The sequence below is a fragment of the Apus apus genome, chromosome 1 (assembly GCF_020740795.1).
Source record: "Apus apus isolate bApuApu2 chromosome 1, bApuApu2.pri.cur, whole genome shotgun sequence".
Taxonomy (NCBI): Eukaryota; Metazoa; Chordata; class Aves; order Apodiformes; family Apodidae; genus Apus; species Apus apus.
In genome coordinates, this window is record NC_067282.1 from 15,994,207 (window position 1) to 16,013,121 (window position 18,915).

At 38.0% G+C, this 18,915-nt stretch overlaps 1 protein-coding gene across 4 annotated transcripts; it reads right to left on the reverse strand.

The window, feature by feature from the left end:
- Nucleotides 1-1,347: 1,347 nt before the first annotated feature.
- On the reverse strand, nucleotides 1,348-18,860 carry KBTBD3 (kelch repeat and BTB domain containing 3). Of its 4 annotated transcripts, XM_051608944.1 has the most exons (4): nucleotides 18,704-18,860; nucleotides 10,731-11,076; nucleotides 9,407-9,654; nucleotides 1,348-6,918 (listed from the first exon to the last, which is right to left on the reverse strand). In XM_051608944.1, the coding sequence occupies exons 3-4, from the start codon at nucleotides 9,628-9,630 to the stop codon at nucleotides 5,298-5,300; spliced, it is 1,845 nt and encodes a 614-aa protein (XP_051464904.1). In that variant the 5' UTR covers nucleotides 9,631-9,654; nucleotides 10,731-11,076; nucleotides 18,704-18,860; the 3' UTR covers nucleotides 1,348-5,297. The 4 variants fall into 4 exon arrangements, with proteins under 4 accessions (XP_051464904.1, XP_051464895.1, XP_051464914.1 ...); XM_051608935.1 differs by lacking the exon at nucleotides 10,731-11,076; XM_051608954.1 differs by lacking the exons at nucleotides 10,731-11,076; nucleotides 18,704-18,860 and adding an exon at nucleotides 17,855-18,250.
- Between the last annotated feature and the right edge of the window lie 55 nt (nucleotides 18,861-18,915).

Sequence of the window (18,915 nt, forward strand, 5' to 3'; positions counted from 1 at the left end):
AAATATTTTGACAGTGCTCAAAAATAAGATGTGTGCCCCAAAAGTCTTGCAAGGTAGTTCAAACTAGATGCAGGTGAAAGCAGGTGTAAAAATGATCAAGAGTGAAAGTCATTAACAGTCTGAACCTCTGCCAGTCTGCAAAAATAATCAGTGCTAATTATACCTCATTGAGTATTCTTTTATTGTAAAGCACAAAACCAATGAATATGATTAGTGTGCATTAGAATAATTTGAACAAGGAAGCATGTGATTTCTTAGAGTAGCTGTACCTATAATTCTAAATAGATCTACTTTCTCCCCCTGTTGTTACTCCACTATTAAAGAGGCTATTCATTACAGGTGAAAAATCTTGGTGTACACCAAATTCTTGCAACAAAAATCCTCAGACCTCCTTAATTTGTGTGAATTGTCTTGAACTTATGTATTATGTATGTGTAACAACAATACGTCATTTATTTGTCAAATCCAGAATCTGCTTCCATGCTTTTTATCACTATGAGAAACAAGCTTCCCCCCCCGCACCCCAAATACCCTTCAGATACAAACTGTGCAAGTCCATGGTGAATTCCCTGGATCTCTAGAACAAATATACACAGTTTTCTTCTGGTTGTGCTACCCAACTATAGCTCTTACATCTGGTCTGTGAATCCTCTTACTGTTCATTAAAAGCTTTTAACATTGTGAACACTGTTGGAACAGTTTGTACATGTCTCCAGGTAGCTCTTGCTAGCTGAGGGGCAAAGGCCTTGGAGTGTCAGAAGGTTAATTTTTATTGCTGTAACTCTCTTTTATCTATACAGAGGTTGGGAGGTTACAGAATTTTAAATTCTGGAAGAATACAAGACAACACAGGGCTCTCTCACTTGGTATTACTGCCATTTCTGCACCCTTTCCTCATGAATGTTATGCTAAGTGTAAGCTTATATCTCCTTTTATTTAAAGCCACTCCTAAGTAGTAGGGAAGCCCATTTCAATAAAAATCAATACCTAATAATTTGTAATACTTAAATGGTTAAGAAATCCCCTACATATTAATCTGAGGTAGGCAGATCCAATGGAAAAAGATATGAATTTAAATGAGTACTTTACAGCTTTTCAGCACACTAAATCAAATTCAGTGTGGGAACAGCAAATTGATACACAAAGGATATACACATACAGGGTCCAAGAATAATTAGCCCCTTTCACTGCAGTTTTCATGCATGCTAACTGCATTCTTGGTTATAATTAACATTGAAAACGTTCTCTAGTTGCTGAAAGAAAGGGGGGAAAAAGTATTTTACCTTATGAGAAACATTGTAGATTCTATTCTGAAACTCCCTGAAAAAAAATCAGTCCTGAGGAGGATTCAGTTGCTTGATGCTTTTATTTCACAGAAGAATGAACATCTCAGCAAACATGTATCGTACTTTCCACATATCAGGAGAGCCCAGGCAGCAGCAAAATGTTACTGATCTGTATGTTTTATGGAGTGTTAGAAGGGGAAAAAAAAGTAAATCAAGCATAATGTTTGGCTATAAATACTGTCAAATCTATCCCTGGTTTCAGTTTATTTTAATTAAAATAGATCTGATGCTGCCTCCTGTTGGTCACCTACACATAGAAACATCTAAAATCAGACTACATATTTGAAACTGCAGACAGCACATTCTGTAGCCTATACCTTACTAACCAGAGGAGTTATACAGCTTTCTTCATGGAGTAATACCAGAAGTAAATCTGACCCAGTAAATCTACTCCAATTTGTGAATATAATGAATTTTTAACAGCAGTAAACTGACTTACGACAAATGTTTAGAATATAGAAAATAAATTCATTAGTACATAAATAATAACCATCAGGTCTGTGCAAACATAATCAATATAAACACCTGAATAATTTATATTTAGTATAACAACTAAACCAGTATGGTGACATTACCAAAGTGCCATAATGTTTTGATAGCATTCTTTAAAAATTAAGATTATCCAATATAGTAATTACTGGATATTAAAACCCAACATACAATATATATTATCTTAATGTATATTACACTGGTCATGCTTATAATGTGTTCTGTGACATAGAATACTATTAGAAATGTTTTGGTTACATTGTTTAAGTGCAAATTGTAGATTATAACTTTACATGCAATTTGTATGTTTTAAACTTACATTTCAGTGAGAACACAGACAATAATCTAGTCATAGACTATTTTTAGAGGAAGGTACTTTTTTATAAAGTACTGTGAACTTCGAATAGTCAGAAAAGATGTAGAATAACTTGCTTTGCACTAAGTTTGTGACTTCTAAAAAATTGCATAACAGCTGCATAAAGTAGACTGAAAAATCTGTTTGATCCAGACCTACAGCAGTTACTCATGCAAGTAATCCATATTCTTCTGAGTAGTGCAGCCAACTGAGATTTCGTACATCATTAGCGATTAATTACAGGATTTGGAGCATAGGCCCTTAGTTCTATCATAAAGCCTTGGTTTTAGCCATGATTTTCTAACATGGCTTCGTCTGCACTCAATTCTGCTTTCAGATTTAACTCTCTGTATGTAGAATTGTGGCAAATAACCTTTTTTTCGTCTGTGACACTTGTAATACAGGGTTACCTACATAACTGAAGAAAATTCCTACTATTTTCAGTTATTTTTCTGTAAGCAATGGTATAAAGTAACTGACACTACTACATTAATTCTTGATCACTGAGTAAGACAGCTCAACTCCATTTGAAATCTATGAACTGTCAAACTGGGAACTGACATTAGTCCCTGTGCAAATGTAGCATTCAATATTAAAGAAGCATGTCTGTTTTCCAAATTCAGCTTCAGGTTTCACTATACATACTAAGTAATTTACTGCATATGTCATTGCTCTATCTTTTGTCATATGCCAGAGGCTTATACATATAGCAAGCAGCTGGATGGAAGACTGCCAAAAAAAACTTGCTGTAAGGAAAAACTTACGAGGAAAAAGTGTCACCTGAATTACTGACTCACTTGCTATTTCTGTGACCCAGCAATTTGGTCATGACAGAGGCAATGAAAAAAACCTTGCAATTCTCCTGTCTCTTCCAATTTGCATAGCTATTTATACCCATGTACTATGGGCATAATATGTTGCTTGCCTTGTTGCATAAATTACATACTCGTAAATGAAAAACCCCACAAAAACAAAAGCAGAGATTTGGGCCTTATATTTCTGATGAAGTGACAAGTTGCAATAATTAGTGATTAGTGAAATTTCTATGCTACCATGAGTAGCCTTATTAATGCTAAAACTACGTTCTCCTATATGTCTACTTGTTTTTATCCTACTGTTTCAGTAAGCAGGAATAGTATTCTCCATGTCTCCTAAACTATTCAATACCTTTGCACTAAAAAAAGAAGTTGTGCTCCAATATAAAAATGCATTTCAGTGTGGTGATTGTAAAGGTTACCTGCCTAAGTGTAGTTATAATTTGGAGTTTCACTATGCTAAGAAGACAATAAATGTGGAAGTTGCCTGAAATACTATAATAACAAGCTATTTACTTCTACAGAACTTACATGCCTTAATACCAATAAATGACTGAGTGGGAGGGTTCCACTCTACTAGTATGTTCTCCAAATGTGCATAGCTTTCATTTACATCCATATGAAAATATTTATGATTAATGTTATCTAAATTTGTAAAGGTATCTGATAACAAATTAGAGAGTCAATTACAGAATTTGAGCTTTCCATTGTTTTATATTTAAAACCGAAGTATGTTGCTAGGCAATAAGTTATAAGCATTAATATTGAGCTTGAGTTTTGCAAAAAGTACATGCAGTAGTGATGTGATAATGAAATTACTGCAGTCATCTCAAGCCACGTGAAAGATCTTTTAGACACCTCACTATGTTTTGTTTATTTTTAAACTACTTGGAAAAGATGTGCTTAGATGTTTAGAACCATTTATTTTGAAATAAGACAACCTTGCTGCTTAAACAATACTTCATGGAACACAAGGGCTCCCAATATATTATTCAAGTAGCTGGAAATAAAATTCTCAGGCTGTGGAAGATTATGAATGAATTTATGAAACCTAATTGATGTCAGTGTCCTCCTTTCAGACACTTTGTGTGCATGAGATCAAATTTACTTCACAAGTTATGCCCAGACTAATATTAATTCTAAAAGTCCATTACAATTTTAACATTCTAATAGATGGCTACTGAAGATTTCTCAAGCGATATAATGTGTAGTGTTTACCTGGTAATATTTTAACACTTAAAATTACCATAAAGTACAATATGAAAGTGGTTTAATTTATTTGAACCTCTATAGAAGTTTTTTAAAAAGGAATTGTTTCACTTCGGAAATACTATTTACTTCAACTTTAAATATAGGGATTTATTTTTGTAACTTTGTATTTGATGTATGACAAGATATGGCCTTTTCCTGTAGTTAACCAAAGCAGTAACTAAAATTTATTTTACAGCTTGCTGCTGTAAGCAGCCTAGTGGCTGCTTAGTGAGTAGCACTGGAGAATTCAGAGATGGAAGAATTCTCTTAAAAAACATCCTGAAGTGTTTTTTTTCTTTACCTAACAGCATGTCTGAGGCAAAGATACTCCATTAACCCTGCAGAAATCTACCCCATCCTACACTATGTTGTTAAAGTTTGTCTTGCCACAGTTAATGGGATGCAAACAGAAAGTACAGCTAGTACTAAGGCACAAGGATGGAGAAAAACTAGTAGAAAAGAAGAGCTGAAGTAAGATGATAGGAATTATCAGTCTCTTCAAGTTAAATACCTGGTTTTAATGCTGTGAAGGTCACTTTGGCTCTTGCCCATGCTAAGGTCATTCTGATAAGATAAAGCTGACAATGAAATCTTCTTACAGGTTTATGAATATTAAAAAAACCCTAAATAAAACAACACTAATGTAGATTTCTCTTAAACTTCAGTTACATTGGGAAAACAGTATCACAGTCCATTTTCTCACTCAGCAATTTGTCTACTGGGACAGCTGTGAATATTACAGAAATAATGGCACATATTACATAATGAATTCTTCATTATTATGCTTTTTTGAAAAGTAGTATCATTTTGCAAATTATTCAGATAATTACAGAGAAGACTTGCATATAAAATTAAGTAATCCTTTCTATTTGATGACTAGCATGGATGACAATTTAATGGACTCTTCCAAAAGCAATTCTATATAGCATACACCTTACATTGAAGATTTAATCAAAGCAGTACATATTTTTCTATCTGAAAATTTATACCTAAAAATCTGTTCTAAAGCTTGTGCATTTAGATTCTTTTGACTCAGGAGTTTCAAAACTCTCCAGAGCAAATTGTAAGTACAGATGACCAGGGGTCCCTATATTTATTAAACTGAATGACCTGACAATAAAACTCAGTTAAGGCTCTTGGCATTGGTGAAACTTCCTCCCACTCAGACCTACTGCTATGGTAGACTTGAACTTCATCTGTGATTTCTTCTGGAGCATAATCACCACCTAATATATAAATTTTGTCTTCTGTCCCAACTGCCCCTGCGTTAAAGCCAGCACATTCAAAAGATCCTTCCCCTTTCCAAACACAAGTTTCTGGGCAAAAACTGTAGACCTTGTAGGTGGAGAGGTCACATATGTACAATGTACAGTTCACTGGAACAGCTTTTATTAGAGTTGCATGGAAAAATTGCCCAAATTCTGCTACAAGCTCAGACCACTGATCAGTCATAGCATTGTACTTAAAGAAACAGTCAAGAGATGGATTAAAGGCATCAGTAATCTCTACTTCTGAGCCAAGGACATAAATTATATTCTGACATGCACTTGCTTCTGGATAGTAGATACCTCTTGGTAATTGGCTAACAGACTTCCAGTCTTTGGAAAGAGGATTATAGGATTCTACGTCCAAAAGACTTCGGGTTTCTTGAGCTCCTTTGGTCTTTCCACCTATCACAAACAGCTGGTTTAGGGTTACAACAGATGTGTGCATTGTCCTTGGTTTTTTCATAGCTGACACTATGGAGAATTCATTGCTGACTGGACAGTAGCACCAGGTTTGGTCAGTGGCATCATGAAATGGTTCTGCAATATGAAGCCTGACAGTCCTATAACAATTCCCTTTGCATCCTCCAGTTATAAATATTTTTTCTCCATAGCTAGATAAACTTGACCCTGGGAGATCAATCATGTGTGTGTGTGGTAGTTCTTTCCATGTATCTGTTTTGATGTTGTAGCAGAACGTATGTTTGTTTTCTCCATCTTCATCAGTTTTATGAACGAATATGTATTTTTCTGTTGTTGAAGGACGTGCGTCTGGAAACAGTCCACTAAAGTTCTGCACACTTTTAACTGCATCATCGATTATTACTGAGCAATTAGCAGTCTTAAGTAAGTGTTCTTCAGAATGTAGAAATTCCTGCAAAGTCTTTTCAGGTAACTGGTGTAGTCTCACTTTTTTCATCAAATTAGGCAGGTATTTCTGTCGTGTTTCTAAGTTATGTTTGGTCCACTGAAGAACAGCTTTCAACACCGATTCTTCCTCAGGGACATTTAGTTCATCAGCCTCAAGACATTTTTGTAGTATCTCAAAATTCATCTCCAAAAAATCACTTGATCTGAGGAGCAAGGAGAAGTGGTGCTGTACAAAATCTAGTGCATGATCAAATAAACGGACAGAACCATAACTTTCTGATAGAGAAAGCAACTGTAAGCAATTCACTAGATCAATACTTTTTATTAGAAAGTCACTGCAAGCTTTGGAAAGGAGTGAAACTTGAAGAAATGATGACAGTTGGAAGAGCATTTCCACGTTATCATTTGTTATCTCTGTTTTTCCTGTATAAGCATAATCAAGAAAAGCTTTCACAGCCTTGGGCGACAGATTACTAATAGTAACATTGCCATCATCTCGTTCTTTCATATTAACTTCAAACATGGCTCTGTGAATAAAATATAGAAGATATGCACACAAATTAAAGATCTAGCAAGCAGCAGAGAATACTGATGAGAGAGCAAGGAGACAATCAGGGGCACATAGTAAGCTGGGCAGGCTGTATAGACCTGAAATACGGAGGTTCTCATAAGTAAGAACAATATATTTACTTGATATGGTTGAAGAAAAAAGTGGTGATAAGAACATGTTCAAAGTGAGGGCTCACAAAAATTATAGCAGCACCTGTATTTTGTATGGATTTTCACACAAAGAAAAGAAGTCTACAGCTCTCACTGTTCATAAAAATTAAGAAATTGTTAGGGGCACCATCAGTTTCAATCGTTTGAGAAAGAAAGGCTGATTTAAGAAATATATAGTAAAAATGCCCTGCGGTTTAGATATGCACTGTGGATGAACACAGAAAAAAAAGTGGAAAAAAGGCCTTCCAAATTGCAGGCTGAGCAAATGGCAGGATGGATGATGGGTGCATTCCTCTGTAATAAAAGTGGGTGAGGGGTGAATAAGAAGAAGTATGAGGAAGCATAATTCTTGCTTAAGAATTGATAGATGTATGGGTACAGACAGACGTCAGAGAAAATGAGGTTTTGACATAGGATTGGATGATGCAATGAAACTTGTACAGAAAGTAGATTGTGACTGAATACAAAGATGACAGTTGAAATCATGGAACAAACATTGATCAGTAGGTTTGTGCAGATTTTATTCAAATTTTGACTGCTTTATTACTGAATACGGAATAATTTTTAATTATTTCACACAATCTAACATGGCATGAAAAAATAATGTTTTCAAGCCAGTAAGTGCTGGCAACAGTCTAGGGCGGCAACATCACTTGCCCTACCCTCCCAGAGCTGAAGCATCAGGCTGTGATAGCAACGGCTTCCAAATTTGGCAAAACATGATAGTGGAGAAAGATGTAGACAAATCATCAAATATTAAGTGTATAATCTGGATTATAAATATAGCATAAATATATATCTATATAAATAGAGCAATCTAGGCAAAAGCTTTGATTCTGAAAGCTAACGAGTCGGGAGCAAAATGTTGCCCAATCTTGGGTTTACACAATGGAAACAAAACTGAAAGAAATCCAAACACCAAGGAGACAAAAGGTGCTTAATTTAACATTTAGCTTGTGGACCTAGATACTGTTTATTTCCTGAAAGTAACAAATGGGCCTTGCATTCCAAGACAACTTACAAATTTGATGGCTGCTGTTACCAGTGGTTACACACAGGGAGAGGTCTCTCCTGGCAAATAACCTGAAGAGCCAGTTGGCAGTGAAAAGACCACATATGTTACCATGTACTTAAGTTCTAAAAATTACCACTCTAAGCTATTTAATCTAATATTCCTTTCCTACCAGAGCATCTCTATCCTGTCAAGCAGTAAAAACTTGAAATGCAAATAGTTCTGTGTGCCAGAGCAAAAAAAATTAATCCCCTGCGATAGTGGAGAAATAGTTTATTTCACTTGCACTTCTTTTTTCAGTAGTCCTAAGAACAAATATAGCCTGTGTACTCTGCAACATATGGCAGATTCCCATATACCATAGGATGCTCCAGGCTATTTGAAAATATCAGTTGTCACCTACGTACGGGCAACCAAATCAAGCTCATTAACTCATTTCCAGGAGCCCATTTTTCCATCGTTAGAGCATCTTAAATTTATGTTTTCGTAAAGAGTGTATTTGGAAACAGACTTTCAGTGTAGAATTGCAAGTTTCAGTCTTAATAATAAAACAGTTAGCAAGGTTCTTCATAAATTAATAACCTGCATGCAAATGATCTGTCCCTTAAGAATGTATAGCACCAGAAGGAAGATCACAGATCCATTTCATGCTGGAAGGCTGAAAACTGTAATTTAGAAAAAATATCTCTGTCTGAAGACAAACTGCTATACTGACCACTCATCTTAGAGAAAGAAAATCCAGCCCCATTCCAAAACCATGTACAATTTATCCACAGTTGCTCAATGCAAGATGTATTTGTAATCAGCCTTCTGTGTTTCACAATATAAATGTGTCAAAGTTCAGAGACTGTCCCATAGAAAGACAAACCGACCTTGCAGACCTTCCAGTAGATACAGGCAACAGATAAAGATATAAATCTTGTGTTGATTCTACCTAACAGCAAAACCATGCACTTATGGTTTGACATTTATATTTCAGAGTATAGACTGCCATCTGAGTCTCAAATTCAGAGTCCTCACGTGCCTTTGGAAATACAAAGAGATGTATTTGGGGTATGGTTAAGGCATCTAACACTGTAGTTTTGCTTCGGATTTGTTTTTGTTGTTGGGTTGGTTTTTTTTTGCTATCCTTAGTATGATGTTTGAACACTTCGCTCAAAAGTCTGCAGACACATGCCAGTTGTGATGACTTATTTTTTTAACTTATATAATTATATTCCTTCCCTCCCTCCCAGAGAACTTAAAATTCATTTCTTGCATAGTCATGCCAAAATTAGGTTTACCTGAAAAAATCACTGCACGCTGCCAGTACACAACGATGACAAGGAATTATTTCATCTTTCACAAGGATTTTAAAGTCAAAAAATATATTTTGTTCTCTGAACTTTTGTAGTACTTTTAAAATTTGTTGTCCATGACCTTCAGCCACTAACGAATTGATTTTGTTTTCAGGAACAGAAATTCCATTGCAAATAGGTCTGCTAATGTAATCCCGCTGATTTGCCATAGTTTCTTCAATCTACTCCTGAAACTGAAATGGAAAAAAAAGTAATTGTTTTTACAGTCTTAGCATTTTTTTTTAAATAATGTACCATAAAACAACAAAATTCCAGCATTTAATTTGGTTTCTAACTCCTATGCACAGTTCTCAATTTGTGTATAAGTGACTTTTACACTGAATTTATATTAAAACTTTGCAAAATATATACACATAGCATACTTTGAAAAGTAAAATATCTGACATGTATCAGAGAACAACTCTACAAATAGTACTCACCTGTAGCATTATTTTTCAATAAAGTCCACAGGAAGCACACTTAGGAGTGTGGTAAAATTTTTAATGGTCAAAACCCAAACTCTTGCAATTTGATGTAAAATGAAGATGGAATAGGAAAACTTTGTTACATATTTTTAGATTCCAAAAGGCTCATCTGTATACTACAACCCCCAAACTGAGAGCAGACCAATGTTTTCAGTTTACAGTGAAAGGGAGATACAGGTTACTCAATTACTTTGTAAGTGGATTCCCATTAGGCATTCAGGACTAAAACAACAGAATACAAACACCGACAGCCTGGCCTCATCACAGCATTGCTAGGGCTTACCAAACGGGGTCATTTAAAAATGGTTTGGTGACAATGCAACTCTGAGTGTTGTCAGTTGATACTGACTTTATCTGTACCTTTAGTTTCCCTATGAAGCTGCATGTTTGCTTGGAGCTTATGCTGCAAACTGTGAGCTTCATTTACAGTGACATTAAATGAACTGGGTTCAGAACTGCTTGAAGTTTAAGACAGTGCATTCTCCCTTTCAGCAGCCAAGTTTTTCTGGTGAAATTCCTTATGTTGAAGTGCATTGTTTGCATGGTAAATTTGGTTTCACTGTTTTTACATTAAAATATTTTACTCCACTTTGACAACATAAAGAAACTTTAAACATGAGTACATTCTATTTACACCTACTTAAAGTGCTATTTACAGTTGTACAGTCTGCCCTTCCTGTAAATTTGACTCAAGATTGCCAATTTTAAAGCTTAAGGAAACATTTCAAGGTTTTTCGATTCTGCTTCACAATTCCAATTAAGATTAGCAACAGATAATGGCCCACCTGAATTGACAAAGAAGGGGATAGTGAATTCAAAGCCAAACCCAGAAACCAGAAAAAGATTGGTTTTGGTTTTCAATTTCATGAAAAGGCTTATCTGGTAACATGATACATTCAGAGCAAACTAAGCCATCAGGCAGTCTTCTTCATGGGAGGTACTTTCAGAGCAGACTGATCTATACTTTATCTAGTCAGGTAGCTCCAACCACAAATAGACCTCCATGTCTCCTGGAATAGAAGAGATCCATTGATCTTGCTGCCAGCACTGGCACCCTTGGAGCAGGCATCTTCTCCTTCCCATGGCCAGACAATCTCACGTATTCACTCTTTCCATTCTAAGCCTGAGGAACTAGGAAAATACAGAAGAACAAGACCACCATTTATTCTGATAATGTATGGCCTCATAAACCCCAGCTTCCATAAATCATAAAGCCTTTTTGTATGTCAGAATTCTCTAGAATACCCTTTTCTTATGAACTTAAAAAGCCTATTCCTCAAAAGACTGGAACTTCAAAAGCAGAGTTGTTTCAGTAAAATTAGTTTCCCACATATGAATGAAACTTTAAAAAAAGCAAGTGAATTTCAAAGCTTATTTAGCATAATGTAAAGTAGCACTTCTTTTAAAGGAAATGTGAACCCATTCACAGATTGTGGAACTGATAATAGACAGTAGATGTGTTTCTCCTCTTACACACAATTTCTATAGCAAGCTCTGACCTACTACTTACTTTCTGTAGGTAAAATTACCAATTCTAGTAATATTTGTCTTCACATAAAGAACACAGAAACACCTCATGTCATTAAGTCCGTCTCTGCTATTTTAGGCAAAGGCATCATATAATCACTTTTATAAAGGTAATCTGTTTCAGAAAGTTTTCTTTTACCACCACGATTTCCACATAAAGACTATGCCAGTACATTGGTGCCAAGACTGCAAAACTCCTTTTCATTACACAATCTGTTTATTAATGCTTACATATATTTGTTCTTCTGTCAAAAATATCATCTGACTTGATTTTCCTTTGTGTATTAATTCACTCAAAATTATCAAGAGTGTTGATAACCTCTCTTGACTGTTTTTAGAATGAGCAACAGTCAAACTTTCCAAAGCCCATTTGCAAGACGGAATTTTTGTTAATTCTTGCAGTTTTCTCTTAATCCACTCCAGTTTAAGCATATTTTTTGACTGATATCAGATTTGTTGTACAGCATTAAGATCTCATCACTGTCTCACTAGTCCAATTTGCAGGTCATGCAGTGCATCCTTATCATAATCTGCAATAGCAGTGTCTCCCTATTTTTTATTAAAAGCAAATTTCAGCATTGTACCTCTAGCATTTTTGTCCATCATTAAGGAAGATACTAATGAATACTGGGCTTAGCCTAATTCACCCTCCCCTACACTCTGTTAAAAAATGAGATTAAATTATCATCTGTCTTGCAACCAATTCCTGCTTTATTTGCTAATTTTGGTACTAATTTACCACTTTACTGGATCCGATGATGATTTTAGAGCCCTCCAAAAATCTTAAAAATTCAGCTAAACCTTGGTATGTTAAACAAGGCCAACTAGCATTTATAATTATTTAATGCATTCTTCTACAAAGCCATTTGAATTAAACAAGTTATATTTATAAATATTTGATTAAGTTACGGACAAAGACATACAAAACATAAGGGGTGCAGACATATGCTTTGTAGGTCTGGAGTTCAGGAAAGCTGGGCAATGAGCCTCCTTATATTTGCTCCATTTTCTCCCACAAAGTCTGTCTTTATGTGGATTACCAAGACTCATATTCCAGTAGAGGTTCATTAGAGTTGGGATCTCCTGCTTCTGTTTCTTAACATAGAGCTGTGTGTGCCTTACAGCTTCTTATCATGGCAGGCAAAGCCCATACAGGCAAGCCCTCTTCTGTCATCTGAAACAGCAGGTGCGTCTCACACAAGGAGCCTTCCAACATCTCCTGTAACATGGCACATCAGACCCAGACTTGTATAGGAGTCCAAAAACATCCTGGACAGACATTTTCAGAATATCTCAACAAGAAGACACTAAAATAATAATCAATGCAATATGCCTCCTAGAAATGGTGTTCAGATCCATTCTACCAGATCTGAAACAGCAATGCAAACAGAACTGCGGAGTGAACTTTGAGAAGAGATGAACTTTGGTTTGTGCAGGGTCTACTGTAGTTCTCACCACAGCATAGGTCAGAACATCCACATATAAACAATACATATTTTAAAACAGTTTTGCTGAAAGTCAAAAGACTTAGATGCTGTGACTAACAGATACAAAGATTACATAACTTTAAATATGCTAATGAAGTTGAGACTGGTATAAGACAGCAATTCATTCAAAGTGAATAACAGAGAAAAATTTATTAAACAAGGGAGGGCAAGGGTCTATGTAGTAAGAATGGAGCATGAACACTCAGATGAGAACACAGGGTACAGACTGGCCTCAGAGACGATTTACACCAAATTGTTTTCATCACTTTAGAATAGTAAGATAAAAACGTATCTACAGATATAAGTGACTTCGTAATAGCCATGGGGATGATATTTTGTGAAGGTACTGAGCAGCCATCAATACTGTGTATAAGTAAGTTAGCACTGTGTCAGAAGAGGCACCTCAGGGCCATGCCTGCCTAACTATAAACATGGCCAAACTATCATGGGACTGGAGCCTGTTCCCAACACGCCAGACACTGCTCTGTGGCATGGATGCATTCAGATAGTACAAATAATGTTCTGTCTGTAGATGTTCTCTCCTTTGCCAGTGCAGCTGGCAAAAGCAGTCTAAACTCAACCTTTATTTGGTACTTTACTATTTAAAAACAATTGTAAAACAATCTATCTGCTTTATCTCAATGCACAATATAGCTGTGCTACAGCACTCTGTGTACAGTACTGTGTACAGTACTCTCTCACCAATTAAAAAAAAATTACTATTAATTCTTAATAGTTCTTAGCACGTATCTTACAAGAAATAACTTGTTCTTCAAGAGAATGTTGCCTTTGTCACTCAGCCATCTGCCACCTTGAAGAGTAAGTCTTACTAAAAAGCAGCATTTTTTAAAAAGTAAAATCTTAAATGCTGGCGTTTTACAGCTAACATTATGTGCCGAGGAAGAAAGAATTAAGACAAGCAATTGTATACATTTTCTAGAATTGTAGCAATTGTATACATTTTCTAGAAACATTTTCTATTGTTTTTCATACAAGATTTAAATGTACAGTTAATGTAAGTTTTGAAAAGGTCAAGGTCAGCATTTTAAAATCTAATATTAAAAAAAAAGTATTATACTGTTAAGTCTACTATATACCCATCAAGATGATTTGTATTTTCACTCATCTATTCAAAAGGGGAGAATCCGTAATTTACTAACCATTTTTAAATACACAACTCCCCAGTACATATCTAATTTAACAGCACCTAATTTAATATGCAGCACAAATATCTAAAGGATTTGGTAACATTTCTAATTACTGACTAAAAAGATGAGAGTGGATTGAAATGTAATTAAATTATAAATACTAAAGTTGTGTACTTTTAAATTATACTATTGTTTTGACTATCGTTGGCTGTCTAAGGCTGAAAACAGACAGTAACAGAATTCCAGGTTCCTGTCTGGAAATTTCAATGCAACTCAAGTTTCACAGATTTTCATTAAAACCTGGACTTCAGAGAAAATTTAATATTCAGTCAGTCATTTTTAGACAGGGGAAAAAAAAAAAAAAAAAAAAAGCATGTGACATTCTGTCACATTTAATCCACAGAAGTGGCATTTATCAATAATATATATTGAGGCAGTATTCTAAGAAGGAAAGGTAACGCAGTAACTTTAAAGCTTTGGGCTCTTTAGTAGTGATTTAAAAAAAACAGCATTAAAATAAAAAAACAAACACAGCATGGTACTAGTAGGAAGCAGTGAAATTGCACTCATTCCTGGAGGCATTCCAAAAGTGGGAGATTCTTTCTCTGCGAGCAGTGATCTTTAATTGCAAATCCTCTCACAAACACATGAACCCATTAAAGATAAAAAAATAATCCCTTAGAAGAACTCAATCTGACTGGATTTAATCCGAAAGCTGAATTTCTTAAATTCATCAAGTTCCTTTGGAATTTTTTTTTCTAAGCTAAAAAAGTTCAAGAACTATAATTTTTCTTTTTTGGGAAAAAAAAAAAAAAAAGAATTAAAAGCCATGCTGTACTTATTATTGTTTAGTATTTTTGCCAGAGTAAGAACTATAACAATAACAACGATGAATTCTGGAAAATGAACTTACTGCTGTTAGAAATGTAGTGTCATTTTCGCACCCTAATAATGAGATAATAGTTTGTTTCTGCCATAATCAGAAGAACTTAAATTTATGTTGACTGAAAAGTAACATATCTGGGCACTCCAAGGACACCTGGGGTGATTTATGGTCCAAGAAACTGAGTGATTTAATTGAGCTCCATCCATAGTAACTGAGATATCTGAACCTTCCAAGGTACAAGGAGCAGGATTTATGACCCAAATAAGACAGAACCAAGTCACTTCTGTATTGCTCCTCAGAACAGGACTGCACCAGATGGTATAGATCATTTTGGTGGTTGGAAAGATGAGCCAAGGGGGCAAGAAAGGTCAGAATTAAACCTTAAAAGGTAAAAAGTAAACCCCTAGAATAGAATATGTAAACAGGGGTGGGAAACTTATAGGATAATTAGAAGTATTGGACAGGCTGTAAACCCTGGACTACCCAGCCAGTGGGGAAACAGGGGAAGGAACCTTTTGTCAGGAATAGGGAATATAAACAGTTACTCACCTTACTATCAGGTGTGCCTACGTGTTTAGGTCACCCATTCTTGCAAGAGTGTAAATAAGCTGTGCTTCCCTAAAGGATCTGTTTGGGCCTATTCATTGGCGCGACAAATGTTTTTCACGCTGCTTTTACTGGGTTCTGTAGTGTGTCATTTCTGTAAGTCATGAAAATGTAGGGGTTTTGGAAACTTACATGCAATACTGAGCACAAACTTATGGAGTAATTTAGCACAGCCTAATACTATATCATGTTTTACTTGTGATAAAAATGTGGCTTTACAGTGGATATATTCATGTCACATACAGTGCATCCTGAACTTGTTTGCACTTACTCTTGGTGAGTATTTAAAAAAACCCTCAAAAAACAGTAAATACATTAGTGAAAAAAACTGCTTCATGGTTACATCTTTCTAAATAGAGAGCATATAAAAGTCAAACCTATTAATCAAACTAGAGGGTTTGTTTGGAACTACGTAAAATCCACATTTCATCAGTATTATCACTTATGAATACCTAACATAGATATGGCCACAGTTTCCCTTCAAAGTGTGCAGAATACAATACTTGAAATGTAAGCTTTGGCTCCAGTTTTATATTGATGTTAGAACAACCACCTACCTGGGAAACCCATTCCACTTCCTCACCACCCTATTGTGAAGAATTTCTTCCCAGTATCTAACCTAAATCTCCCCTCTCTCAGGTTAAAACCATTACCCCTTGTCCTATCACTATCTTCTCTGATGAAAAGCCCCTCCCTAGCTTTCCTGTAGCCCCTTTCAAGTACTGGAAGGTGCTATAAGGTCTCCCTGGAGCCTTCTTTTCTGAGCAGCTCCAACTCTCTCAGCCTGTCTTCATAGCAGAGGTGCTCCAGGCCTTTGATCATCTTGGTGGCCCTTCTCTGGACTCTCTCCAACAGATTCATGTCTTTCCTGTGCTGAGGGCACCAGAACTGTACACAGTACTCCAGGTGGGGTCTCACCAGAGCAGAGTAGAGGGGCAGAATCCCCTCCCTAGCCCTGCTGACCACACTTCTTTTGATGCAGCCCAGGACACAATTTGCCCTCTGGGCTCCAGCACACACTCGTGGCTCATGTTGAGCTTCTCATCAATTACCACCTCCAGGTCCTTCTCCTCAGGACTGCTCTCCAGCCATTCTCCCCCCAGCCTGTATTTGTGCCTGGGGTTGTGCTGACCCAGATGCAGGACCCTGAACTTGGCCTTGTTGCACGTCATGAGGTTGGCACTGGCCCACCTCTCCATCCTGTCAAGGTCCCTCTGGATGGCATCCCTTCCCTCTAGGGTGTCAACTACACTACACAGCTTGGTATCATCAGCAAATTTGCTGAGGATACACTCAATCCCACTGTCCATGTCTCCAACAAAGATGTTAAACAGCACTGGTCTCAGTACTGACCCCTGAGGGACACCACTTGTCACCTGCCTCCATTTGGACATTGAGCCATTGACCACAACTCTCTGGGTGTGGCCATCCAGCCAATCTCTTATCCACCGAGTGGTCCATCTGCCAAATCCATGTCTTGTCAGTTTGGAGACCAGGATGTCATGTGGGTGAGTGTCAGACACCTTGCACAAATCCAGGTAGATGACGTCAATTGCTCTGCCACCATCCACCATCTCTGTAGCCTTCCTGTAGAAGGCCACCAGATTGGTCAGGCATGACTTGCCCTTAGTGAAGTCATGTTGGCTGTCACCAATCACCTCTTTATTTTCCATGTGCCTTAGCAGACTTTCCAGGAGGATCTGCGTTATCCTGGGGGTTTTCTGACTGTGCTAAGTCCTCCTCTGCTCTCAGTTAACTTTGCATTTGGATAATACATAAGAAAGCACATAGAACATCCCTTGGTTGGCTAAGTTATGAAGAAAAATGGGAATCATATTTACAGATAAGTGAATTACACTACTGATTCATTGCTTCCCCAAATGTTACTTCTGTTTTTAAAATATTTTGCAAAGACCAAACAACTATACTCAGTTGTAACTGAGAATTATTTTAGGCAGAAAGACAGTACTTCTTCTGGCCTGTGTAGAAACAGCACTTTTTCACATTAACAGGGACCTGGGAATGCTAAAAAACAACAAACCCACAAACTCAAAATGCCACAATGAAAGATTATAAGAAACACTTGATAAAATGTAATTTTTTAAAAAATAATCTGTACATGGCCAATATAGAATGGTCAAAGCATAGTATTTCTAAAACCAAGAAACAGGAGGAGGTGTCATAAATTTTCAAATAGATCCTAAGTTTTCAGCCATAGCCCAACTCCAAAACCAAAGGGTAAACAAAGTTATTACCGTTGTATTATTAGCAGATGGCCTGTAACTGAGGGCACAGGGGAATCCAGTTGTGACAACCATTACAGTTCTCAGCAAAACAGAGCACAGGACATAAAAGGCTTTTGTTTGGACACAGTCTTTAGGAGCCAGAACCAAACTTGGTGATGCAGTACTTAGCATCTGGTGTGTGAACAATTATCTCCTCTCTTTCGGTCAGTGCAAAGCACCCAGTCCAGGGAAGGCTCTGTACTCCGGCCACCCCGGCTGCTGCTGCTGCTCCCGGCATCTCTCAGCTCTGCCAGGAGCCGGGACGGTTCTTCAGGAGCAAGAATGCACTAAAGGGCAGCGACGGGGCCGAAGACACGGGGGGCAACATCCGCGGTCAGCTGTTAACGCTGCCACGACGAGCCCCCACGTCCACTGTCCCTACCGGGACAAGGGGGCGGCCAGAACTTACAGGAAATCACGCCCTTTTCGCCAGGGCCGGGGTTATCGGCCCCCGCCTCCAGAGCGCGCCTCAGCCGCAGCCGCCGGGGCCTGCCCAGCCCCGCGCCCCAGCGCCCGCCCCGGCGACGGGAGCACGAGCCTCGCCCCGCCCGCTGCACGGCGGGGAGGGCAGCGGCGCCGGCACCGAGCAGGCCCAGGCCCGCCACGCATGCGCGCTGCGGCGGCTCCGTTCATTCTAAGGGAGGACTCATTCTAACAGGGCGGGCATGATGGCGCAAAGGGCTTCCCCTCCTCTCACAGCGCGACCGCGGCGCCCGGGCGCGGGAGGCGGGGGTCTCCAGCGCTGCCGTCTCCCCTGGAACCGGCGAATTGCTAGTTCCCCCCCGCCATCAGCGCTCCCTCCGAGCAGCGCGCACCCACCTGCAGCCAACACCAGCAGCTCTCCCACCAGTCTGGCCCACCCTCCGCAGCACCAGCGCCGCCGGATTGGTTCCTTCCGGTGTCATTCTCCCGCCTCTCGCGCTTGGAATGGTTCCTCCGGCTGTCAATCCAGCTGAAAGCCCGCCCGCCCTCCCCGGGGCCTTTCTCCCGGGCGGCCGCGCGGGGGTGGCGCAGCCGCAGGCACCGCCTTC